Source organism: Thunnus thynnus, chromosome 3 (assembly GCF_963924715.1).
Source record: "Thunnus thynnus chromosome 3, fThuThy2.1, whole genome shotgun sequence".
Classification (NCBI taxonomy): domain Eukaryota; kingdom Metazoa; phylum Chordata; class Actinopteri; order Scombriformes; family Scombridae; genus Thunnus; species Thunnus thynnus.
In genome coordinates, this window is record NC_089519.1 from 34185742 (window position 1) to 34213618 (window position 27877).

Below are 27877 nucleotides of genomic sequence, written 5' to 3' on the forward strand. Positions count from 1 at the left end.
GTCATTTAGTTAAATATCACATAAAGTATTTGACATTCACCTCTGACATGACTGAGGTTCCCGACTGAGATGAACCCTCATTTTTAATCAGTTAAAGTCAATTGATGCCACATTAGGGGGATTCTTTTTATTGAAGAACTGTCTTCTGACTACAGTCAACGCAGCTGAGGGACAGTAACAAGTAAAGAAAAATTTGAAAAGTTAGAAATAGCTGAATTTTGAAAGATTTAGTGAGCTAAGTAGGAGGAAAGATTATCCTAGAAGTTGTAGAAAATATCTAATTGATTCATTGACATTTTAGGGTCAAAATTTAGCCTCAAAGATAAATGTCATTCTTTTAAATTGTGCCTTGGATTTACAAATGTTTAATAACTGTACATTGAACTCACCTTCTTCGTCAAATTGGATCGAGTCGAACTGAATTGTAGGCAGAATTTGGTATTTTATGATGTATAAAAGTTGCTAAAAGAAACTTAATTGAATCAAATTGCTCTTAGATTAAATTGTTTCATGCCAACTGAACCCAGATACAAAAAAATCTGTAGCGCTGCAACTAACAATTATTTTCATTATTGATTAATTTGGCAGTTATTTCCTCGATTAATCGTTTGGTCTGTAAAATGTCTAAAAATGGTAGAAAATGTTGATCAGTTTCCCAAAGTCCAAAGAAAGGCCCTCAAATGTCCAATGACCAACAGTCCAACAGACCCAAAGATATTCAGTTTACTGTCATAAAAGACCCAAAAAAACAGAAAATATTCACATTTGAAAAGAATTTTGGCAGCTGTGAGTTCAAACCTACAAACCTCTGATCATGACTCAGTGCGTTAAACCAAAGGTATTGTTGATTTTTGCAGTTTTTTCCTGCTGTGGCAAGAATCCCTGAACATGGAACCTGCAAATAACAATTATTTTCATTATCTGTTATTAATCTGCTGAATATTTTCTCAATCAATCAAGTAGTCGCTTTGTCTATAAATTGTCTGAAAAATGTCTTGTTTTGTTCCCAAGACATTCATACATGACAGGATTATGTGATATATGAATGCCACATTAATCAATTATCAAAATAGTGATACTGATTCAATTTCTGTCAGTTGACTAATTGTTGCAGCTCCACAAAACTGTGAAAAACTTGACAATAATCTCTGATTGAAATGTTGTTTTTTTAGAAGCTTTTCCAGCTGGACATCAAGAATATGATGAAATACTGAAAACTCACATGAAAACTCATATCAAGCCCTCAAAATGTGTGTTCATGTCTTCATGACACAGCTGACACGTCATTTATCATCACACCTGGTCTGTTTTGGAGGAATTAATATCTTAAAGCTGTTAATTGTTGGAATATTTAATGCTCAGTCCTGGTTGGGTTTTTTTTTTTTGGCTGTACTCGTCCATACAAAACATGCAAGAGGTTATCAAAATGTGTTTATTTTCCTCCTTTGTACAACTTGAAGATGTCCCGTCGAACCTTGATATAATAAATAAGAAGTCATATAAAACTGCTAGAGAGGTTTCCAAACAACGCCACCCTCCAATCACAAAAACAACAAGTCGTCATGACAGAGAAATTATTAAAACATTTAGAGGAAAAGGCACAGGGGGATTTTAGTTGGTAAACAACAAAGATACTCACAAACAGATGTACGTCATCCAGCAGTATAATTTGCGTATTGACACATTTACATAAACATACAGAAAAACTTTTAGATTCGCCTCGTTGTTGCATTTTTAGTTTTGATCTGAGGGAAATGGGGCTGGTTGTTTTGTACATATACACTGAGTTCTTATTACTACTCCTTTTTTTATTTTACAGTACAGAGATGGTAAAACTGAGGTAAAAATGAAAGCTTTTTGTTAGGAGTTTTTTTTAAAATGATGTTTGTTGTTCATTGGCCACCCTCACCAAATGACAAAACCCCAAAAGACAAATCTTCCATGGAGTGCTGGTTTTCTCCTCTAGTCTCTCAGTTTTCCTCCAGTTCAGCTTCAGCCCTTCCTCACATGTCACTGGGGCCCTTCATGCTGGAGTCCTTTGCCGAAACCGGCGACGCCACCATGGGCAGAACGCACTGCGACGACTCACAGTAACCGTTCAGACCGGCGGGACCGGGAGGCCCGGGAACACCGGGGATACCGGGAACGCCGCGAGGTCCCCGCTCTCCGTCACGACCGTTTGTGCCATAAGCAGCTCTGCCGGGATCACCTGACAGGAAGGAGTGACAGAAACAAGCTCAATGTTAATTCTTTCAAAAACACAGATTGTCTGCAGGAAACAGTGAATCCCTAAAACCACCCAGAGTGGTCTGTAGCTGACCTCTGACCTTTTACTCCACCTGTTGAGGGGAGTGTAGGAAAGGTCCGATTACTTACTAGAAGATTGACCATTAAAAAGATGAATTTTTGTTTCCAAATTAGATATTTACGAGCATGTTTTGTAATATTATTCTGCTTTTACAAGAAACTTTTCTTATTATAAGAAAATCAAAAACTGTGTGACGGCTTACATACTTTGAATCAAACGGCAGCCAATCACGTCATGCGAGAGGAGGAAAAAGGCGCTTTTGGCAGCGTAAACCGTTGTAACTGATAATACCTCAGATGATCACATTTGGAGGTAAACACTTGTTATCTTTATAAAAACAGTGATAACGACATGCAAATAATTTGGCTCAGCAGTTACAAATGAACAACTGTGTCACAGAAATGACACCTGATTAGTTTGCAGATAGTTCCTGATTCAAATCAAAATTTGTGAAGGTTAGACTTTATTTGATTTAAGCAAAGATCTTGTACAGCAACATTTAACATTTGACAACTTTTGTTTTGTCTATTAAAATGAAAAAAGGCCTTTATAAAAAGCAGATCATCACCAGTAAGGAAAACGATCAAACGATCAAACTACTCATTTAAAAAATAATAAAACAGTCCATAAGAAAAATTGCTATAATTTTACTGTATTACATCTGTTTTGAGGTAGAAATATTTTTTTAAAAAGGACAATCAAATAGGCTTTGAATTGTAGAGTTATTAAAGCAATAGTACAGTACACATTATAAAAATATATCCATTATATTGTAAATTACACATCATCCCACATCTCCAAATTAACACATATACAGTATATTCTTCTAAGGAAAGACCTGCTGGGTTTCATGTGCTGGATTGAGTTGAACTAAAAGTAAAATTACTTAGATGATTAAACATTGAGTTTTATTTTTAATCAATATACTGAAGATAATTTAATATGTAAATGTGTGTTTTTCATGATGTGTATTGGCCTGTAAATGGTTTTACATGCTGTTTAATTATGCTGAGTGTTTGATTTAGATTACACAGTCTGAATCTGAAACGAGGACATTTATTCTTAAATTAGATATCTGCCCTCCGCCCGTCACTTACCTGGCAGACCAGGAGCACCTGGTGCTCCTTTGGGTCCTCTCGCTGTGGGTCCTCTGTCCCCTCTGTCACCCTGGTCACCTGCAGAGCAAAAAAAAAAAAAATCATTACTAAGAGGAAACACATAATTGAAGTTACTATATTTAGCCGGAGTTCAGGCTCAGACTTCACTCTTCTTCTGTTCCTTCATTAATATGAAAAGGAACATGACTGAGAGGGAAGTAGGTCACTGCAGCATCAAAGAAAAGAATAGAAATAAACTCAAAACATAAAAAATACAGATTTAACATGACTTCTTGAACTGTTGGCTAGAGGAAATAAATTGTTCCCTCAAAAATCAGTATGATTGGTTGCATTTTTTGCCTTGATTGACGGGTCATCCAACAGTTACTTTACTTCAGGTTCCACCCGACCGGCCAAAACAGCATTTTCTGAATCAAAGCAACTGACAAAGACGATGGCAAGCAGTAAACCTAAAATATACGCTTGAGATAATGGTTGTTCAGAAAGCTAAGTGCTACATCTCAGTCAGTCTGTGGCCAGAACTCATCTATTTTGTCATATTTTTAGTTTTTGTTGTTAATAATTGTCTAACTGTGTCTTAAGGGCACCATGACAGTAATTATCAAAAATGAATATAGTTATCAAACTGCTAATCTGGATCTCACCTTTGAGTCCTTTGCGGCCAATTACCCCAGGCGGACCCTTCAGACCGGGTAGTCCTCGTGATCCGGCGTGTCCGGGGAAACCGTTCTCTCCGGTAGGGCCTGGAGGTCCAGGCGGGCCTGGGGGACCAGGTAGTCCAGCAATACCTGACTCAGGCCTGCTCAGGCTGGCTGCTAGCTGAGCCAGCTGCTCTGTGACACAAGAGGACACGTTTGACATTTATATTTTATTTTATTTATATTTTAGTCTCACATTTCAGAACAACTTTAAGCAGGATGTGCATCAGCTATTAGATCACAAACATTAAAGGGAATATAAGTATAAGAGTCACTATGTTGTTTACAGTATGGAGAATATTTACAAAAATCACATAGTCAAAGATTTTTTTTAAAGGATTAATTCACACAAATCATAAAAAACATTCGGTAGTGATGTTTAGCCTTACAGTTAGTTTTGGTTTTACATTTTTGCTGAGGTTTTAAGAACTTTTAACTCCTCTAATCTGAAGAACAAAAGTTGTTTACACTGAATATACAGAACACTGTTCATGGAAATACACATTGGAGTTTTTCAAATTAACATTTTAAGTGTTTTAAATAGCACAAACTACTGGTATGGAGATGTACTGTAAGTTTTAAGAGCATGTAAAACTTTCTAAAAGTCATTCTAGGTGGCTGGATACCATCATAGGTGAGAAAATGTGTTTTTCTGTGATTTGAGTGACTTGAGTCAGTCATATTTTAAATGGTGGTTTGGCTTTACAAACCTGCCAGCACCAATAGTCGGTGAATTGCTTTAAATCTCTGCTTTGTTTTTTTTTTATCTCCTATTTTGCTTCCTTCTTGTAGGAAATTGCAGATTTAGCAAGTAACTGAAATTGTATTATAACGTAAAAAATAATTGACTGTCGTCTCTTTTGATGAAACAAATTAAATATCTTTATCGACATGTGGTGGAAACAACAGTATGACAATGAGTTTAAAGAAGATGACAAACACTTACCTTGCATTACTCTCATGCAAACTTGTTTGATATGTGTATCTGTTGGTGATTTTCCCTGTATGAAGAAAAACAGATGTTGATGTTGTTCATACGGCAACGTTGTGGTCGACCATCACATGCATTTCCTTTGTTTTTGACTAGGCCCTGATTCAAAATAGCGAGAGATAAAACGTCTCACCGGTGATCCCTGCGCCCCCGGCAGGCCTGGAACCCCCATGTCGCCCTGCATGCCACGGGGTCCCAGTTGGCCCGGCTTGCCCTCTTTCCCCTGCTGTCCTCGGCCGCCCTCGGGTCCTTTATTTCCTGTCTCTCCTGGTGGGCCCGTCTGCAAGCAACCAGAGCAGGTAGACACTAAAAGTTAGACTGACTAGATGAAGACAGAGAGGGGTGGAGATTGTTGGGGAACCAAATCTTAACATCTAAAATTATAATCTAATCTTATGCTAAAAAAAATCTTTAATATACTCAGTCAGACTGATTATGCTCCCTGAACAGCTGCAGGATGTTAACAGTGAAGGGAATTGTATCAGGAAACATTTAGACTTTCTTATTGGAATGAACAAGAAGTCACTTTACATCTTGTAAAGTTGAACTTATGAGAATCATCTGCAGCTGTAAATGTTCCCTGATATGTGATGTGGTAATGATGCTCTGTTTAGGTGAAACATACCGATCCTTTCTCTCCTTGTTCACCTTGATCACCCTGGAAGAGAGAACACACATAAATAATTATATGTCTGCAAAAAAACATTACATGCAGAGTTTGTAGAAACAGTGACGCTGCAGCAGAGCCGGTTTTAGGCGAGCTAAGTGGTCTTCTAGGGCGCCGCCAGTGGAGGGAGCCAAAGAGGAGGAAGATATTCTGTAAGTCAAGATTCAAATAATTTATTGTGCAATGATTGTCTCTCTGCATTGCCGTTTAAGTAAGAAATCATATAAATCTGGAAAGGCGCAGGTTAAGAGGTGACTGAATGTCTCGTGCCTCTCTGTGTTATTGTGGACAGAAACTGCCATGAAACACACCACAGCTTGAATCCAGCTCGGTTTCTGAGTTATGGGGCAAAAAAAAACGTCTATTTGAAGGCTATAATGGAGGAACGGATCAAATGAGGCAGTTCAAAACTGTTCTGGGACGTCTCTGAGCCTCACTGTGTTTTTTATGTGTTGCCAAATTTCTTCTTCATGTTACTATTACCTGTTTTTTGATTTAAAACGATTCATTTCTATAGGCTAGTTTTGTGTATTTTCTACAATTATTGCCTGATTTCCTTAAACTTGATGTTATAGTACATCTTATTTAGTTACATCACTGGATAGTTGAGGTTGTGCTGATTTGAGGGATATAAAACACTTGATAACATGATAAATCACTTCAAAAATAGCATAAAACCAAACAATGACATGTAGAAATAGTTGTCTATGGTAGGCTCCAAAGAAAAAAAACAACAATAATAATAAAAATAATAAAGGTGAATACTGACTGTAACAGGTTCGCTCGCTCACCGTGCTGCGTACACTTGTTTCTCACTGACAGGCTGACTTTCTACTCAACATGTGAACACGTCTGTCTGTCTGTATGAAAACAGAGTCAGACGCAGGTGTTTCAGTAGTCGATCACTCACCAGATCTCCTCTCTCTCCTGCTGTTCCTTCAGAGCCTGCAGGTCCCTGAAATAAAGACGTATGACAGATTTGTCAGCATTTTAATTTTCTCCAACTCATCACCTTGATGGGGTTTTTTTTAATATCAGGTGTAATATTACAACATACCTGATCTCCTTTTGGACCATCGAGACCGACGGCACCCTGAGAAAAAAGGACAGAATGAATATTCGATTGTTTAAAACTATTTAACAGTAATAATTTAATTTAAAGACGCTTTTTCACGTGTTTATAGACAATCTGAAAAAGTCAAACCAAACTACAGATTTTTAACATTTTTTTCTTTTGTTACCTTGTACACCTGAAGAAGGTCATTGACTGAGAGCTTGTACAGTTCAGCTACAGTATGTAATTAAATCATAACCTTGTTCTTGATTTCATTCCAAGCTCATTCATTCTTACTTTACTGAATGAGACTCATTCTTCTGCTGGTTTGGATTTGATCGATATGTTTCTGAGCTGATCAATAGCTGATATTTTATGTCGATATTCGATATTACTAAATTCTATTATTTTTGCCAAACAATACATAAGGCACCTATGAATACTGATCAGGAAGAAACCTGCTCTATGTATTTTACACAAAACCAAAGATATGGAAGAAATGTTAAAAATATACTATTTATCCAAAACTTAGTCTTGTTTTCCAGAAAGTTACAGACTAAAAGTATCATCTTAAGAATATTCACTCTTTCCCCATTCACTTCAATGGAAGCCCAAATGAAAGACAAATTCAAGTGTGCGTTTCCTGTTTCGTTACGATCTCCAGCGGTCGAACTTCACTTTTGTTCAATGCTCGGTCGGCCAACAGACACACTGCTGCACTGTGCTTGAAAATAGTTAGTATTCTGATAATGCCAAGTTTAAGGTAAGAGATAACTATTGATCAGAGCTGCACTACAGTGTGTAGTCTGGTCATGTGATAATGTTCTAAAAATAATGATGAAACACACGTAAATAATTCAATCCATCGAAATACAGCACAGCAGTGTTTCACATCCACCTCGTTGAGCTCACACCGAAACAGGAAACACATGCTTAAACTCATCCGTTGATCTGACTTCCATAGATGTGAATGGAAAACAGCAGCTTATCTCTATGAAATGCATCACAGCTGGACCTCAGTTAATAAGCACTTAAAACCAGTCAGTCGGCCCAGTTTGCAGCATTTAAACCTAAATTCTCTAATTAGCAAAAATTCACAGGACATCTACGCAGGCAACTGTCTGCAGGGCTGCGTCAGAAATCACTCCTTTGTTCTCTCATTTACTACTCCTCACATCACTGACACTCAATAGTTTACTCAAGAGTGAGCAGCAAATCCAGATTTCAGAGACTCACTCATCATCTTCATCATGCTAGTTGCACAACAGTGATTTTTGCATCTATAAAATGGTGGGATTGTTAGTAGTGTCCATGGCATGTGCACTACTTTCTGCTGTTTCTGTTCCATTGTGGTATTTTTTAATGCTCTATGTAGTTCATAAATTTACACACTCAGAATTCGGTGCTCAAAATAAAATGGCAGAGGGTAAATATAGTACACTATGTAGTAAATAGGGAGTGAGTCTTCTTTTAGCTTTGTTCCATCATTTCAAGATGACACATTTCACCTGGTGCAGTTTAGTGACCTCAGAACCCAAATTCAGGTGTAAACAGCCAAAATAATTAAAAACACCTGTGTGACGGTCTGGAGGCTTTTTAACCAGATGGCATTTCTTTGCAAAAGTATGTTTATGAATATGATCGGAGTACATTTGAAAACAATTTGTGAAATAGAATCGAAACAAATGCATTTTGTTTAGCTTGTTGCATTTTCATGGCTTCACTTTAAAGTTAATCTGTGTATTTATGTATGCATTTTTATTTAAAGGGTTTGTTTGTTTTGTTTTTGGGTTTTTTTGGAGGGGAGGAGTTCCTTGTCCAAATTCTAAGGATAAGGTCTGAGGATAGAGAGTGTTGTATGTTATTATAAACCCTCTTGAGGCAAATTTGACTTTACTTCATTTCACTATTTATCTCTTTTTTTTTTTTTAAATTTCTTACCCTGTCGCCCTTCTGGCCAAGATACCCAGCAGGACCAGGAAGTCCTGGAAGTCCCAGATCACCCTTGCTTCCCTGTTAAAACACACATAGAAAATAAACACACAGAAAACACGCACACACTCACATCACAAGATCGACTGTGAGAAGTTTAGAAACTTAACTACCGCCCACCTCAACCTGACCACATGTGCAGAAAAAAAAAACAATTTCACATCGTCTGAACGGTGAGGACCCCCCCAACCGTTCACCCTCCCTCTGATGTTTCTGGGTGTGTGCGGGTACTGATTGAGGTGTACAGTGGACCGACCGGTTTCAAGCATTCCAGGGGAACAGAGAGCTCTTTCAGGGCTTCTCAGCTTCTTTTCCTGCCCTGATCCCCCCCTTCACCCCCCCGAGCTGCAGAAATACCCCTTCGGGCCTTCAGACTTCTGTAACAAGAGGCCATTCATGCCCGCTCACCGGCGGATTAGAGATTTAAGCACAGGGACGGAGGTTCATAAAGACACGCCACTCTTTAATAAACAGCAAAGCACAAGGCTCCACTTCCCAGCAGTGGATGTCTGAGCAAGATACAAGGTTTATTCTGTTGAATGATCCTGTTGTTGAATAATACGTTCAAGATAGAAGACGTATTTACGAACACTTATTGCTCACTTTATATCTCAGGGATTAGTTTGATAGATCTGAGCAGAATGGATTAGATGGCATCATACAGGGAGTCGACTGACATGCTGATAAGATCTGGGAGGTTATTATGTTTTTCAAAGGTTGCAACACTGTTAATATTTTCAGCCTGATTGAACTTCATCACCTGTTTTCACCTTTCTCGATCAATCCTTCGTCTCCTTTTACTCGTGTCTTTTCCCAACAACAGTTTTATAATAAATCCTGTTGTTTTGCTCTGAAGGAATGTTTTTACCCTCCAGTAGTTTGTTATCCTGCCAGCAGGGAATCTAAGAAACTTCACAGAACTTCGTAGAAAGGGTTTGACCAAGATGTAATTAATTTAATCTTAATAATAAATAAATAATAACTCCATATCTGTTTTAATTCTGCCAAGTGGCGACTATTATCTCCATCCATAACTATAACAGAGAAATAGACTTGATCCCAAATCTTTCAAGTGTGTTTTGCAGGCTTAAGAAATTAATCTGATTGAATCCTGTTGGTGTAACAAGAATGTGGAGGATTGTTTATCCCCGGTGTACTCTCTTAATCTGCAATGAACACTTGCCAGTAACCGTTTCCAGTCCACACTGACCTAATGTTTACCACCAGTTTGACAGTAAAGGGCTTTAAGTATATTCTCTTCTAATGTCCTTGCATAAGTTTTAAGAAGTTTTCTCAGATATTGTGAATCCAGTCCTTGTTAATAAGATAATAAATTATAATTTGCAGATATTTTTAGTGGCTTAGAGATGTATGGGCTCTAAATAAAGCATAGTGTAGGCAGTATTAGTATCTTGCTGTAAAATAACCTGAGAGTATTCAGGATTACTGAGTTACATCTCAGATTAAATATTCTTCACTAGCATTCGAGGGGAAATTGCAACATGCTTGTTTCATAGATTTAGGGCAGCAAATGGCAGCAGCTTCGTTGTTTTGGGGGGTCAAATGTGCTCCCTGCTAATTAAGTAGAAATCTCTTTCATCTGTTTTTCGGGAATTTGTTCTCTCAGCAGAATCCTTGTTACTAGTCGGATTATTTGAATGCTCCCCGAAAGAAAACGTTTTTCACCAAATCCAAGTGTTAAGCTACTTGCTATAAATAGTTGATTCCTCAATGCAAGTGTTGTTTAAACTTTGCTGTCAGCCAGTTATTCTTCTGTATTTGATCGAACTTCTTGGGAATATCAGGAGGTTCCCTACTGATAAAATAACAAAAATCATACAAAAGTTGAGCCGATCAAAGTAAGTACTTAAATGTCAATCTAGTATACTCTCCTGTAACTGATGACTATGATTATAAATGACAATATTACTTTTACACCAAGCATTAACACATGGCTTTTATCTCGTCTGTGAGTAGCTCTAATGGAGCTGGTTTGTGTATTTGGTCCATAATCATGATTTCTTTTCCCTTTACCAAACATTCATGCAGAGCAATTCATCTCTTAAACATCCCCTCTTTCACATGCTTCATCCTCTGTGTTTCATTCACCAACATCATCATCAGCTTCCTGACAGTCTGTTACCGGGAGAGCTGCCTGTTTGATTTGCATGTGTCTCCTCGTAGGATCTCAGCGGGATTATCATGTGTTTATTATTATGTGCAGCTCCCAGTAAACTAGAGATGAACAAAGGGGTCAAAAATTGATCTCGCTGTGTTCGATTTGTTTTCACTTTGCTTTGAGGTCAATCTGATTTAACTGTGACCTGTAAAATGTGTCGGAAATTCTTCGTTAACACATCAATACATGATTTATCAGTTCCAATATGTTAATTTACCCCAATGCTCACCAATATCCAGTCAGGACATACATTTCAACTTGTAGTATGCTAGCATGTTCTAGCATGCAAGTAAATTCATCACTGCTAATTCTGGTCTGACTGTCAATTACATCTTCAGTTTATCTTTGTTTTACTTAAACTGAATCCAGCAAAGACAAACATGTCGTCAACATGGGACATCAGACAAATCCGCTGTCACCTCCACCTCTATACGGCTGCTTCTTGCGGGATTTTGTTCTCTGACAGTCACTGATCGAGGTGTTTGGGTGAGATTATGTTCTTTACATTAAACAGACTCTCTCAGGTCTTACCCTGCCTCCTGGTGGTCCTGGAGGCCCCTCATGTCCTCTTTCTCCTCGTTCACCCTAAAAAAAAAAGAAGAGCAACGGTAGAATCTGGAAACACAGACAGGTGCCTTCACGCATCAAAGCACAATTAAAAGAAATATTTGAAATCGAGAGCTAAACATTATACGTCATTTCTAGCCTATTAGCGTGCTTCACTACATCAACCAGTTTGATAACTGTGAATTTAATTGAATATGAGCATGAAAATGTAAATAAAAACCATCAAATGTCATGAAATACATCAAAACATGTTTAAAAAATTTTATTTTGAGTTGTCCTTTTTCGTACCAGTTGGTACTCTATTATTCTATTAAATTGTTTAAATACTTTATTAATGTAATAATTAGATGCAGTTACGTTATCCAGTTTTACTCCATTGAGAGGAACACGGCTTTTATGTTGCAGTTACTACATCATCAGTTACATGCACACTGTTTTCTGTGCAGACTTTTGCAAATTGAGTTTTCCTCTGGACAGTGAGATCATTTGTCACATCAGATTGCACGGTGTGGTAACATAATGCCGAATCTGCAAAGTACATGATAAAAAACTGCAGCAGGCTCTATATGTTCTAGCTGTTGTTCAGGGAAAAACAAATAGACTAAACTTTATGACAAAGGTGCAGCTCGCTGATATGATTTCATTCTTCTGTTCAAGTTAAAGGACCAGTGTGTAGAATTTAGTGGCATCTAGCAGAACGGACTTGGCAGAAATTGAGTATGATAGTTATATGTATATTTTAATTAGTGTATAATCACCTGAAAATAGGAATCACTGTGTTTTTGTTACCTTAAAACGAGCCCTTTATATCTACAGAGGGAGCGGGTCCTCTTCCACGGAGCCCGCCATGTTTCTACAGTAGCCCAGAATGGACAAACTGAACATTGGCTCTAGAGAGGGGCTTTATCGTTTTTCGTGAGTTTCACGGCCACTGTAGATTCTCCTTCACGCTCGGAAGGGGAGGGGTATTCATTTGTTTACAATCTGCAACCTCACTGCTAGATGCCACTAAATCCTACACACTGGTCCTTTAAGTCAGTTTTAACTTAGATCTTTGTAACAAAAGATAAATTATATGATGGACTCTAATTCAGAAAAATGTTCTGCGCTTGCTTATGAGTCCACTTCAGTCAGACTTCAAGCTACAATATGCAACCTTCTGACATAAAATAATGACTAGAAGAGATATCCTAAATTCTCCTGCCAGCAGGAGATTTTGGGGCTTGTTTCATGTCCTGATTGTGTATCAAATGGGCTTCGCCAGTGATGAGCTTATTGTGGCTGTGACGGTGCAGCTAGTGGCCACAAAGCAAGAAGTCAAGGTTATAAACATTTGAGTCAGATCTGCCTTGGAGGCTCTCAGGACACTGGGTACGTCATCTGGATAAGTGACAAGAGCTGAGGGAGGAAGTGAGGGTGAGTTTTTCTCCTGTCTAAAGGAGAAAAACTGTCTCTTGCAGCTTCAAGCTAAAAAAAAAAAGACACGGAAACTGATTATTAAAAACTCACTGGTCCTCCTCTGGCTCCCACAGGTCCCACCTCTCCCTGCTCGCCACGCTCGCCCTGGAAACAAATAAAACATCAAATCATCAGCTGATGACGTCAGTTTTCTTGTGATGTACTTGAAGTAAACATTTATTGATTCATTTATAGGCTGAGGAAATGTCCCGACCTTTAACCCCTATATTAATCACTCAACTTTACTGTAACACGACTGATGTGTTTGAACTTACTTGTTTCCCCGAAGATCCCATCAGTCCTACACTTCCTGGATCACCTGTGCTACCCTGGTAACAAAAAGAGAAAACAGTACAGTCCATTTTAGAGAATACTGCTATCTGGATATCACTGTTAGTAGTAAAAGTATAGTACTGGTATCATATTGTAACAATGGCTGCACATGTTTCATCATACCTTTGAACCACTGACACCTTTCTGGCCATAAGCGCCTGGCAAACCCTACATGGAGAAGATTGTATTAAACATCAACATCTGATATCAAAAAGGCAAATTTCTGATCAATCTGGGATGTTTTGGTGTCAAAGGTCATACTTACAGGAAGACCTTGTGGACCGGCATCACCTGGAGCACCATTTTTCCCTGGAAGACCCTGAACAACAACAAAAACCATTAACCTGTCTGACTTTGCAAATGGAAACTAAACAGCACTAAAATTCTTAGATGACCAAAAGTAGTTTTTGTGTCAAAAATCATTTTCATACACTAAAACTATACAGTAGGTAGTTGTTACCTTTGACCCCGGCAGCCCAGGAATGCCTTCACGACCATCTGGACCAACGAGACCCTGTTGAGAAGAGATTGAGCGGTGTGATAAACAGATTAAAGCTAATTTCACACAAATGTGTTTCTCTTTTAAATGGAGGAAAAAGGTCATATGTTGAGTAGGGAAGGATCTGTAAAGGGCTTGAAATATTTTGTGTGATTACATATTTAGTTGATTAGTTGATTGACAGAAAGTGAATCGCCAACTATTTTTGGCGATTAAGTCATTTTTGAAGAAAAAAACACTATAAAGTTCTTTAGTTTAAGCTTCTTAGATGTGAATATTTTAAGGTTTCTTTAGTCTTCTGTATCTTTGGGTTGTGGACTTTTGGTGAGAAAACAAGACATTTGAGGACGTCACCTCAAGTTTTGCGAAACACCGATTGACATTTTTTACCATTTTCTGACATTTTATAGACCAAACAACTAATTGACTAGTTGAGAAAATAATCAAAAGACTAATCAATAATGAAAATAATCATTAGTTGTAGCTGTAAACATATTGTCAGGATGGTTGAATTGGTGAATTTAGTGTTGTTAAGCTTTATAATGAACAGTATCTGGTAAAACATCAGTATTCGTAGGGTTGGATCCCTTACAGAAAGGTAAAAAAGTAGGAAGGAAGGTAGGAGGACATGAAAGAAGGTGGATGGGTGGCGAGGAAAGCAGAAGACAGGACAGGTGGATTTATTTATTGATTGATTAAGAAGATAAAGCAGTGCTCACAGCCTCTCCTTTTGGCCCCGGCACTCCTCTGATTCCAACTGGACCTCGTTCTCCCTAAAGACAAACAAACTGTCAAACTTAAATAACAATAATTGAAAGCATTGTCTGATGGCAGTAAAGTCACACGTGAACTAGATGTGCTTTGGGGCTAGTTTGTGAGTAAGATCTTACCGTCACTCCTCTTGGCCCGATCTCACCTATCGCTCCTCTTTGGCCTGCATCTCCCTAAAAAATGTAATCAGTTTTTGTCAGTATTTTGTGTAAATAACAGTAAGGAGGAGTCAACAGAGGTGACAGTGACACAGGGACTTACCGGGCCTCCCTGGATGCCCTGAGGACCTAAATCACCAGGTTTTCCACGAGGTCCCTGTTTTAAAAGATGGAAGGTTGTTACAAGTACATTTTTTAATAAGCAGATATATTATGATTCAATACAACAGAATGATTGAGAGTATTTATTTACTGCTGGCTGTTAGATCTTTTGCATTCTTTATTTGCTGTTTCAGCACTTTAAGGAGTTTTTATTTCCTTGTGTTTCCTATATCCAGTGTTGTCTTTCAGACTGTTTTAACTGTCTTATCTTTGTCCCTTTATTTTCCTGTTTGTTCCTCTTGTTGTATATGTTGGCATGTGGTGACTATTGTAGATTACCATTTTGGGATCAATTAAGTATATCTATCGATCTATAATAATGTCATAAGTCATTAAAAGACCTGAGTGAGGATATTAAAGGGACAATTCACCAGAAGAGTTGAACAAAAAGACCCCATCAAGTTGCACTATGGGAAATGTAGGATCCAGGAGTTTATTTATCTTTCTCTCGTTAGTCCCCCAACTTTATGGAAGTGAAATACTTTTTTACTTTTTTACTAGTTGTTGGATTGCCCCTTTTATATTAGGATCTTCACAGTTATAATAATAACAATAAGTATAATAATTTAATAATAGAGATTTCTGTAGTGAATTTAAGTCACTTCACATTCACGTCACATTAATCCAAAAGGAAAAATTATAATGTTACAGCAGCCACTTAATATAAATCACAAAATACAGAAACACGTTGGTAACAGAAACAAATACATTTAAAGACTGAAGTCACCAGTAGCTCTCAGTGTATGTTGTGCTAATAACCGATAAGTTTCAGGTATCAATGTGCTTGCAATACTTTGTACTGGTTGCATTATATTCAGTTGCTCAAATAACTTCCTGTAATGAGTCTACATGTTATCGTGTATTGGGAGGAAGTGGGAGCTCTTATTGTGATGAAACAGGAAGTGTTGCTATCGTAAGCGGTTATCATGTAACTTCAAAAGATTGTTTTCTTGAAGAGCAACAACTTTAAATCTTTTAAATTTGGTAAATTTGTTTTTTAAAAGTGGAAATTATTCATTTCTACTCAAAAACTTGTTTCATGTTTCTGGAAAAACTGCAACATCATTACGGGACACTGAGATTCTTGCATTTTCTTTCACTATGTGTTTCTTGTCAGGTTCTTTTATCCATTTTTCCATCAATCACCACAATAAAAATCATCTCAAGTCTTGTAGCTTGTGGGGTTTTCATCAGTGCGTTTGAAGTCTTACCCTGTCACCTTTGGAGCCCAGTATTCCGGGGAGACCTCTTTGTCCACCTGGGCCCTAAAATTACTCAGCGGAGAGGAAAGAAGACAAACATGTCCCATGTTAATATGTTTGACTGTATTCATTGGATGTGTGGAAGAATCTTTTCGGTGTGATGGTCAGTTAAGAGAGAATGGTGAAATATTTTACTGGTAGTCCTTGAGCTCCGACTTCACCCGGTAGTCCTTGGTCGCCCTCCTCTCCCTGAAAGACAACAAAACCCAGATATGTCATCATTTTATGACTACAAATATAAAATCTGTTTTGTCAACTTTTAGAAACTTTAGCATTATTGAATTTTGTAAAAGCTGCAGAGAGAAACATTAGTTAGTGTACAAGAAACTGTGTCATACCTGCAACTAAACATAATGTGTTTTATTCTGCACATCAGAGTGAGTGTATGTGTGTTGGTTCATAATTACTGACACTTAGACTCTACAGTATATGAATAAATATTTTCAGAGTAATTTGCAGGTATGTAACTGTTTATTTTTAGGAAATTTTACTAAACGTTTTGGTGCAATTACAAGAAAAATTGAAAAAGTTGGTTTATGCAGTGTCTGGATGTATATGTTCTTCTTAATTTAACCTAACTTAACCTAACTTGGATTGTGGAGTCTTAAACAAACTACCGACCCATATCAAACCTCCCCTTTCTAAGTAAGATACTTGTAAAAGTTGTCTTCAACCAACTAAACAACTTTCTAAATGAGAATAATATCCTGGAGAAATTTCAATCTGCTTTCAGAACTAATCACAGCACAGAAACTGCTCTCGTTAAGATAGTTAGTGATTTGAGAATTAACACTGATGCTAATAAAGTATCTGTTCTAGTTCTTCTTGATCTAAGTGCAGCATTTGATACTATCGACCACAAGATCCTCATAAATCGCCTTGAGAGCTGGGTCGGCCTCTCAGACTGCGTTTTAAACTGGTTCCGGACATACAGGAAGGAAATCTTTCATTAGTCTTGGGGAACATAAATATGACATAACTTCTGGTGTTGCACAAGGCAGCTGCCTCGGGCCTCTGCTATTTTGTCATCAGAGAACATGATGTTAACTTCCACAGCTATGCCGATGATACACTATTATATATATCTGTAGAACCAAGCAATCCACTTGCTCTAAACTCTCTGACTGCCTGTTTGTCCGCAATCAATAAATGGATGAGTAATAACGTTTTGAAATTAAATGAGAAAAAAACAGAAATCTTATTAATTGGCCCCAAAGCAAAAAGGGATTAGATCTTTAAAAGACTTGGCAACCTGACTCCCTTAATCAAATCAGAGGTAACAAGCCTAGGAGTCATTTTAGATTCTGAATTAAGCTTTAAATCCCATATAAACAAAGTGACTAAAACAGCATTCTTTTACCTCAGAAATATTGCCAAGGTTCGACCATTCCTGACTCAACAAGATGCTGAAAAACTAATTCATGCTTTTATTTCAAGTAGATTAGAGTATTACAATTCACTTTTTACAGGTCTTCCTAAAGGGTCAATTGAAAGATTACAACTCATTCAAAACTCCGCGGCCAGACTATTAACAAAAACAAAAAAAAGAGAACACATCACTCCAAGTCTTGGCTAGCCTACAGTGGCTCCCTGTGTCCTCCAGAATCAACTTCAAAGTCCTGTTACTCGTTTTTAAAGCTCTCAATGGGTCAGGGCCGAGCTACATCAAAGACTCCCTGATTCCTTATGCTCCCTCACGATCCCTTAGATCATCCTCTGCAGGACTGCTTGAGATCCATATACTTTCCCAAATGAAAATTGGAGATGCAGCTTTTTTCAATTACGCTCCCAAACTCTGGAACACCTTACCGAAAGACGTTAGAGAAGCAGTCTCTCTTGAAAGCTTTAAACGACGCTTAAAAACATATCTTTTTAACCAAGCCTCTCTATGATATGATTTTTACACCATATCATATACTCAAACATTTTGATCTATTCTAAGGTATTTCTATTCTTATTCATGAATGATTATGTCTTTTACTTTAGATTTTTAGCTGTTTAGCCTTTTATTCTTCCTGTTAATGTTCTCAATTATTTATTTGTTTGTTATGTATGTATGTATATATATATATATGTATATATATATATATATATGTATATGTATATATATATATATATATTATTTATTATTTTTTATTTTTTTATCTTTTTCTTATTTTTGTTTATTTTTTTGTGAAGCACTTTGAGTTGCATTTTGTATGAAAGGTGCTATACAAATAAAGTTTATTATCATAGAGGCTGTTCAGTGTGTAATATGATGAAAGGGAGGAAGAAAGTATTTTACCTTGTGTCCTTGCCTTCCAGGCTCACCAGATTCACCTTTAACCCCTTTGTGGCCCTTCGGAAGGAAACACAGAGTTAAATTTAAATTGCATTTGATAAGACGGGCAATTAAAAGACAAACAGAGTCTTATAAATGCAGTCAGTCAATGTCACTGAGAGAAAATATTATCAGCGTCAGTGAAATTTACTCACCTTCATGCCGGGGAGACCAGCGTGTCCATTCAGACCAGAGGGGCAGGCATTGGGACACTGAAAAACACAACAACCTATTTGAGGTCATGGAAGAGCCCTGCCACCAGGGGGCTCCACTGACAGTGACCCCCAGACCCAGCTAGCAAGAGCAGGGAGGACAAATAAAATATGACTTTATATTTTTGATATATATATTTATATTTTAGACATTTAATAGCATATTGTCTGAAATTTATTGCTGATTCCGGAAAGCATTTGGGAGTTTAAAATGAAAGTTAGTTTGCGTGATAATGCGGCTGAATGTGTGGATTGTTGTGTAAAGTCTTCTTGATGAATCTTTATGCACTGGTGGGAATCTCTGACATCTGGCATTTGAAAGTCAGCTGCTAAACAGCTTCGTTACCACCAGCTAATGTTGTCTAAAAATCAAACCCAGAGAACAAACAATCAGCCAACAATAATGTTGTTGAAATCTGAATTTTGAGGCTTCTTGTTTGTAAAATGTTGCCGCGGATTCTTGAAGGGGAATTCCACCGATTCTCCACATCAAAATCTATCTCCAGGTTTTGGGGAATACTACTGTATGTGTAAAAAGTAGTATGAAGCCTTTTGTGTCTCCAGAGGGAACGGTGTGATGTCACTTGAGTCATTGTCGGTTGGGGTTGAAGACTACAAGTTTGAAAATGAAAATAATCTGAGGGTGTGGAGTTAGAAAGAAACATGAGAAACATAAAATTGAAAGTAAGAACACATTCATTAATTGATAATTACTCTGCAGAAAAAAGATGAAGTTACAGTATATAAACAACCTAAAAGGTTAAAGGATTTTGCTGATGAATTGTTTTAATGAATCTACTTAAGGATCAAACTTACCAGGTCCTCGCCTTGATACACGGCAGGAGGTCCCTAGAAGAAGAACAGTGCATTTGAGATTTTATTCTCTTTTAATACAAATCACAACTTTTTTTAGAACATAATGAATTAATGTTTTTTCATGTTGTGTTGACAGTGATAATCATGGTTTCAAAGACCCTAAAAACTGCACTTTCTTTACATAAGTGTATCTAACATCCCACAGTGTTGGTGTCTCTCTGAGAGCTGACCCATAACAGTGAGACAAAAGCTGTGGTATTTACCCGAGCCCCGGCAGGACCAGGAGGACCCACTTGACCTCTTCGGCCTCTTGCTCCCTGTGACAGACACAAAACTTTTTATTAATGCATAGACAAGAAATATATTTCATTTTAAAGCTTCATGCAGCGTCATAATACACTTCTCATTGATCATCATTATCTTCTTTCCTTCATTTTAATGTTGAAATTCAAATTGAATCAAAGGCAAAAATCTATTTAGTAAGTAGTAGTAGTTTTAATAATGGAGCTTGAACTTGTTCCAAATTTTACTCACAGGGGGTCCGACTTTACCCAGTTCACCTGGTAGCCCGTCTGTCCCAGGAATACCCTGTTAAAAAGCAAAACATGTCCTCTTAGACTTTTACAAATGCACATTCTGCACATGACAAATTATGCAACAGTTCATATGAATATAATGATATTAAAGAGTAATTTAACACCAGCTTAAAAAAGTTTTTGCTGACCCCTGGTGGTTGCAGTTCTCACCTTGCTGCAGTGACGTAGAGGTGTACTGCAGGGTGTGGTCAGTACAACATGACATCACTGTTGGGTGTGGTTACAGACCAGGAGCTGGTTGCACCAGCTGTTCAAACTTAGCCTAGTTATAAAGTGTTTACTGAGTGGAGATTTGCACCACACAAACAAGTTCTTGCATAGAGATGTGGAGCACTACATGTGTTTCCTAGCAACCAATTTACACATTACTGAAGTGTTACTAGCCAAGATATTTCTAAAGTTTTAATGGTGCAAACTGGTTAGTATTTACTAAGAACTTATATAGGACTTTATGCACAAATTTAGTGATGAATTTACTGACAGCTGGTGCAGCCCAGACCAGTAGACATCAGTGGAACAACATTGTTCAGCTTTGTGTTAAATTACTCTTTATACTGCTGTAATCTCTCACTCTGCCATGAAACTTTTTACAGATTTTATGTCCTTGTTGTTATTCTGCATAAAGGTCTCTGCACACTCATATAAACAATATTGATCATTCCTTTCCATATGCTTATATGATTGCATTTTTTTGCTAATCCGTGTATCATGCACTAAATTTGACGCACAATGCAACTGGTCCAATTTCTACGACATTTTGATTGAATTTCTGCATTCTTGCATTCAGAATGGCAGCAATTGGTCCAAAAATCTTTATCTTAATGAGGATCTGGAAAAATGAGACCTGGAGCACAAAGTAATGATAAGAGCTCTTAATAACCTGCCTCTGTTGTCCTGTCTGTTCAGGCACCAGTTTGACTGTAGTTTTATTAGACTAGTATCTGCCTCATTCTTTCTTGTTTCAAGACACTGTGGCTCTTTCTTAAGTAATTATTCATGGGTAAATGACATCTTTATTAAACTTTGTTCAAGTTTCACCGTATCTTTTACTATTACTGCTGTGGTTATGAGCATAGTATCAGCACAAAAATACTGGTTTTCCATTGTGATACTGAACAGGTGCAGTTAAGTCAATGACAAGAACATAAAAACAGCCTGTTCACAATAACCATTGTGTTTGCTTCCACATGCTGGTCTGAATAGAAAACTGGTTGGAGAAATATGATACTGTATACAGTAGATATACTCACATCAAGCCCGGCAGGTCCTACACCCTGTGAGGGAGAATTTACAATGTCAAAACAGAAGAAAAGAAGACTACTGCACAATAAAACAGCCTTTTTCTTAGATCTGATTAATTGTAGTAACAACAGTACATTCAGAGTATACATTAGGTACTTAATATAAATAATAAATGAAATAATATGTGCAGGATATATCAAATAAAGTGTTGCTTGAGATAAAATGTCTAACTATATAGAGGTTTCGGCAGTGGATGGTTTAAACTATTGAACTCTGTGTATTTCACTCTGCAGGTCCTCCAACAAATATACTGATTTATGTAAGTCATAGAACACATCAAGCACTGTTTTCTACAGTTTGTGTCAGTTCACTGAACAGTTTATAATTCATAAAAATAGGTTTTGTTATCTTTTAAATTTCAACCCTTAACTAAGTATCCTCTTTCTGCAGAATCTGCATGTATACTGACTGATTTAATCTGGTTATTTCCAGGGTTAGAGGGTTAAAGAGTCTGTGTTTTTACCCCAAATTAAACATCTGAAGTACTGAATGATTGTTATGGTTATTATCTGCACTTACAGGCTCTCCAGGAGTTCCACGTGCTCCAGCGTCCCCCTGAAAACAGGAACAGAAATGTGATTTGATATCAGAAATGTTGGAGTGTGTTTTTTTTAAATGACAAATTCAGTAAAATTTATAGATAATAAACTTACTTTTGGCCCTTGTGCGCCGACTGCACCTGGATCTCCAGGAGGTCCGACAGGTCCCTAGAGAGACAACATCAGCAGCAGAACATTACAATTAAATACATTTTAAAATAACACTGTTAACACTTTGCACACAGATTTTTTATAAATACAGATTAAATATGTTAAAATTGTTGTTGAGTGCAGAAAGTTCAAAGTTATTTCATACACTTAGATCAAATGTTTGGATTGTAATTTTGGCAGATATGATGATAATTTTATTGGGAGAGACCAATGTTTACAAAATTTCAAGTCCAAATATCACTTTTACACGATTTTCACTATTTTTGCCCAAACTGCATATATTGTAGGTTTTATATTTGCTATTACTGTTGAACAGAGAGAATTCAAGACTATTTTGGGGGTGATTACTGCCTGCATAGAGCACTGAAGTTTATTTTGCATGTAGTAGAGCATAAACTATAACTGAACAGAGGGTTAAGCTGTCACACTTTTCAGAGAATGTAGGAAGTAATGAAAGCAAAAACAACAACAGCAACAACAACTGAAAACACCTGCAAGTAAATATCAGAGACGTTTCGGGTCGTATTTATTCAACTACACCTGAATTTACTTCTCTCAAGAATTTACTTCTTCCATCACAATAACTAAAACACCATGAATGCTTTAGAGAAGTCTGTCTGAATGTGTGCACCATTTACCACATCTGTATAATTCATTGTGTTGACACTGCAAAGACAAATAAATGCAAATAACACAATTAAAGTTAATAGCGGAGATCTGTGATGAAAGCAACAAACAAGTTAACTGGTTCCAGCTTCTCAAATGTGAATATTTACTGGTTTTCATACTCTTCTACAATAATAAACCAGTTATCTTTGGATTATCTGTTAGTCAGACAAAACAAGACATTTTGAAAAGTAAGCATGGGCTCTGACTTGTGATGGATATTTGTCAAGATTTGCTGATATTTTACAGACCACAATAATAATTGACTAATTGAGAAAATAAATGTTAGCTGCAGCCCTGCAACAAACACAAGCAGTCAGACAAGCCAACAGTCTGTCCAGATTAAGTAAACCTGTTTACTTGTGGATAAAAATGACAGTGAACGCATCAAAATGTCAGTAATAATCCCTTTTATTACACAAGAACTGTGTCTGCACACAGCTGCAGTAAACAAAGTCCGTCTGTAAACTGTGATGGCGGTTTACAACAGACAGTTTGAATAATAACATTAATTTTTGCCTTTGTTTTCACTTCCAAATATGTTTGTCTAACTTTGGGGTTTTACAATCTGTTTTATCATCTGACGCTCTTATTTAATAAACTGGAATTGTCCTTTAAAACCAAGACTAGTGATGCTTCTATCAAACATGTAAAGTTTTCTCTGCTTGTGTTAATCTTTTGAGACTCATTAAAGGGGCAATCTGGTGATTTTACACATGAAGTTCAGTTTACTGGTCATTGTTATACAGTAGAGCTGCAATGATTAGTCAATTAATCGATAGCTGATTGGCAGAAAATTAATTGGCAACTGTTTTGATAATCAATTGATTGTTTTGAGTCATTTTTTAAGAAAAAAAAGTGAAAATTCTTTGAGTCCAGCTTCTTAAATGTGAATAATTTCTGGTTTCTTTAGTTTTAAGAGTTTTGTCAAATCTGAGTAATTTGTTAAATGTTGTCATAGTGACGTCCTCAGGGTTACCTCAGTGTGTCCTTGGAGATATTGAAAGATGTGGAGTTTTGAATACCTGGGTGTTTCCCAGACAGGAAAGGTCTAATGAAGACACGCTACTGAGTTGCATTATGGGAAACATAGTATCCAGTGTTTTTGTATCATGACCCACAGAGCAGACTAAAAGTCAGATCTCTGAAGCTTCAATTTTGATCATTCTGTTCTTAAGCTGCTTTAAGTGAGAGTCTCTGTGAGTCCGTTAACTGTACCCCCGGAGGGTGGGGCCATCCGTTGTTAAGCTCCTCCCCTCAACAACTCTCACAACGCTCCCTTAAAACCAGACATTCAGCCTACATGACTAGAAAAGATCACTTCTGTCTCAGAGCGAAGGATAGAATCCCAGAAAGGAAGAATGACCCTCTCAGATACTCATGGATCAGTGTATATCATCAATTTGCAATGATGACATGTTGATTTTCCATGTTTCCAGAGAGACTCGCACACAAAACAAAACCTCTCTTGTTCTGATCTGTTTCCTGCTACCGTGTGGACTGCCTCTTCTTAGATTTCTTAAAGTACGGTTGTGCAAACTTGGTACAAACTTTGGTGCGGTGGTTTAAACGTTTTCTCTGTTTCAGTGCACATGAGACTCTGAATCTGCTCGTGTGTCCTCAGCAGCATCACCGCAGCAGACAGCAAACACACTGGGTCCATTCTGCACCGCCTTTCCCAGCATACAGTTCTCTCCTGTCAGCCATCTCTGGGCAGCCGATCCCCCCTCGATCTCACACAAAAAGACCCCTGTTTCTGTCAGGAAGCTATCCGAGACTCTCCCCTAAATAGCCAGATTGATTTATTCAAGGAATGTTTTTTTTTTTTTTCTCCACACTTTTTACTTAGAGGAGGCCAGAACAAACTGCTAGCACAGTAGCAGATCTGAATACCTCAAGTTCTCTATCTCAGATCTTACACAGATTTAATACATCCTCTTATTGGAGAGTTTAACCTGTGAGGCAGATCAAGCAGCTTGAAGATTCAAAAATCAACAGCCTCTTTTGTTATTTCTCCAAACTGTTTTTGGAGTAGAAACAAGCCTACAGGACCAGCTGTTAAAAGTGTCTTGTAGAGAAGGACCGCTGAGCAACAATGTTGTTTCACTTACATCTGCGCCTGGAAGACCTGCAGCTCCGGGAGCTCCGTCTTTGCCGTTATCACCATCAGGGCCCTAAAAGCAGAAGTCACCTCATGTTTATACTGTTGGTTTGGGTTCAAAAGCCCCAAAGTCAATATGGATTACACATTTCTGCATTTTAACGGAGGGATTTAAAGTCCACTCACTGGTCCGCCGTCCACTGTAGAGTCCTCTCCTCTGTCACCCTGAAGATGCATGAAGATGTTCAGATGATTATGTTTTGTTTCAGCGTTTATTTAACAATTTCTATTTTTATTTTCCTAAACCCATAAAATTGAAAGTTTTGTTTTGTTTTGTTGCAAATTCAGAAACTGAGAAAAACAACCTTGTTTCAGTTTCACCATGATCGATATTTGAGTTTATTGAAAGGGAAACATTTCTTAAACTTCAAGCAGTTGTAGAATTTTCTCAACTCATAATGCAGCATTTAATCTTTGAGTTAAATTTAAAACTACCAGGGCCACCCTGGTAGACCGAGACGTTAAAAACCACAACATCCCTGATTCAAGTCTGGCTTGGGTACTTTTGTTGAATGTCATTCCCCATCTCTCTCTCTCCTTTTTTCCTGTCATCTCTCTACTGTTAACTCTAAAAAAAAATCCACCCAAAATGTAAGATTTTAAATATAAAAAATATAAAAATGTTGTACATAACAGGAGCTGCTTTGCATTGAGCAACCGAGAGCTTTTTGCTCAGGAACCCACACAACCACAGCGGAAGAATCAACTTCAGGAATAGCACATTAAAAAAGTGAGGGAGGCTGTTTTATGTAAAAAGAGAAAAATGTATTTTTAATATGTTCAATTTGTGCACAAATGTAGGCACTGAGAGGGCTTTCTTTTGATGCTGCTTGAGAAAAGATGCTTGTATTTGTGCACAAACTGAGCATATAAAATTTTTTTTTGCATCTCTTCATTGAATGGCTCCCCTTCCCTTGCTTCTAAAAGCTTTTTGCTCATTCATAAACCCTTGTCAGGTCAATTGATTCTGAAAAAAGTCCAACAACTTGCATGGAGAGCCAAGTAGAACATGGTTTTGAAACTGAAACATCACTGGTTACAATGATGGTGAACGAGCGAGGAGACAGTCATGCAAGGACATTTTTATTTCAAAAAAGGACTTAATTGGTAAAACTGCTACTGTTTGGTGCTTTCTTGTGTAAACCAGTGAAAACCTGCTTCACTGATCTGATTAAATGCTCTGATCCACAGCTTTGACCCAAATCTGAAAACTGAAGTTCATGACTGAGAAAAGACGAAACGCTGACTCACATCAATGCCGTCCACTCCTGGCACGCCAGCTACTCCGGCAGGCCCTGGGGGGCCTCTGGGACCGACCGGGCCCCTCTGTAGAAAAAACACACACACAAAAAAAAATCAGTTTTCATTGTTTTTTTTTCCTCACTGAAATTCATCTCCAAATATCAGACGATGCTGCTGCTGCTGCTGCTGCTGGTGTGAGGGGCAGCTCACACAGAGTCTCTTTGTTTGGGTGATGTGAGGGGAAAGGTCATGAAACTAAACCTGGTTTCCCATATTAGTCCCATTATACTGCCTAAGTAACTGCATGTGTTCAGATTACTGCTGCTGTCTGGACTGTATTGGTGCCAGGTGTGCACACTGGAATAAACGGACCACAGTTATCGACGTCTTTTGTAATTAATGTGATGTTTGAGAGCAAATGTTTGTATATTTTGTAATGAATTAAAAGAAATAACTTCAGTCAGTGTGAACATTACTGTACCCCATCCTGACTCTGTAAATGGCTCACACAGCAATCCAAAGAAAAAGTTGAAAATACAAATGCCAATTAAGCTTATATCAAAGAAAATCTAATGCTAAAACTATACAAGACTTAAAAGTGCACTTGTATCTCTAAAGGAATGTTAAGTGGATACAAGGAATTTTAATCAAAATGCCATAAAGTGCAAGTACTTCACTGCAGCATATGTACAGTATAGTGATAAATAGGAAAAAAGGTCTACTGAGCACAACAGACAAGCTGAAAATGCAGATTTGAGTATAAAATATGATACCACAGGAGACTAAAAATACATTTTACACACACTTTTAAGCATCATACAGACACTCCAGAATCTGCTATTTTATAATGATGCACAACAAATAAAACACCATAAAAGTACAATAAAGTATCTATAAATCTCTGAGCACCACAGACATGCTGTAACCACCTATAGAAGAAAAGAAAGAGCATCTATCTCTCACCTGAGCGGAGCAAATCAGCACGATTTGCAATAAAAGCACCAGCAAAGACTCCCGACAGATCCTGGAGAGAGCCATGGTCTTCCCAGGGCCGAGGAAGACGCTTTAAGTCCCTTTTTCCCAGATTACAGACGGGGCTCACGGACGGTCCACCTGTCAGTCTCCCCCCTAACTGAAACCCCACCGCCTGCTGGAAGGGGAGGATGTTAGAAAGTGCTGTTTATTCATGAGAAGCTGAGGATCTGCAGGCTGAGGAGGAGGAGGGCTTCACTGCACAAACAGGGAGGGGTGAACTTACCTTTTCTTTGAAATTAAATGAAGTTTAAAGCTGACAGTAGAGTGGAAATTGACCAAAAAAGAAAATTGTTTGGTTTTGTCCTTTACCTCTTGGCCTCAAAGTGAAGACCTTAGTCTTTGCAAAATGTTGTTTGTTGTTTGAAAAAAGTGAGTTAAAATAGAAAACAAGTGGTGATTTTCAAATGGAAGTGTGAAACCATGTGTCATACATAACATATAAGACAACTAAAGCAAGCTAATATCCAGTATCTTATGATTACAGTAATAGACAACAATATGATACACTTTAAGACAAATTCGGCACCTCGTAGTGGTAATATATAAACACATTTTTTGTGTTTTTGTGAGGTTTAACTGGCAGTTGTGTTCTGAAATCGC

General features: G+C 37.6%; 1 protein-coding gene and 1 long non-coding RNA gene across 2 annotated transcripts; one reads left to right on the forward strand and one right to left on the reverse strand.

The window, feature by feature from the left end:
* Window positions 1–112: 112 nt before the first annotated feature.
* On the reverse strand, window positions 113–27496 carry col9a1a (collagen, type IX, alpha 1a). Its single transcript, XM_067585499.1, has 32 exons — window positions 27206–27496; window positions 26252–26326; window positions 25127–25165; window positions 24951–25013; window positions 22117–22170; window positions 21983–22018; window positions 21412–21435; window positions 20100–20153; window positions 19829–19882; window positions 19566–19598; window positions 18693–18749; window positions 18502–18555; window positions 16353–16406; window positions 16167–16220; window positions 14897–14950; window positions 14755–14808; window positions 14584–14637; window positions 13826–13879; window positions 13631–13684; window positions 13489–13533; window positions 13308–13361; window positions 13084–13137; window positions 11539–11592; window positions 8778–8849; window positions 6840–6875; window positions 6693–6737; window positions 5741–5773; window positions 5249–5395; window positions 5071–5125; window positions 4071–4259; window positions 3406–3483; window positions 113–2209 (listed from the first exon to the last, which is right to left on the reverse strand). Exons 1-32 carry the CDS (start codon window positions 27278–27280, stop codon window positions 2004–2006), a joined length of 2064 nt encoding a protein of 687 aa, XP_067441600.1. The 5' UTR covers window positions 27281–27496; the 3' UTR covers window positions 113–2003.
* Window positions 5326–6758, forward strand: LOC137180207 (uncharacterized). Its single transcript, XR_010927926.1, has 2 exons — window positions 5326–5414; window positions 6605–6758. It is a non-coding gene; the product is annotated as an uncharacterized lncRNA (long non-coding RNA).
* Window positions 27497–27877: the final 381 nt, after the last annotated feature.

Excerpts from the sequence above, each read along its gene's own strand:
- col9a1a (XM_067585499.1), bottom strand. The coding sequence starts at position 27,280 with ATGGCTCTCTCCAGGATCTGTCGGGAGTCTTTGCTGGTGCTTTTATTG. Across the intron at positions 19,883-20,099 it reads TGGGTAAAGTCGGACCCCCT|GGAGCAAGAGGCCGAAGAGG; the intron begins GTGAGTAAAATT and ends TGTCTGTCACAG. Across the intron at positions 2,210-3,405 it reads AGGTGCTCCTGGTCTGCCAG|GTGATCCCGGCAGAGCTGCT; the intron begins GTAAGTGACGGG and ends CCTTCCTGTCAG.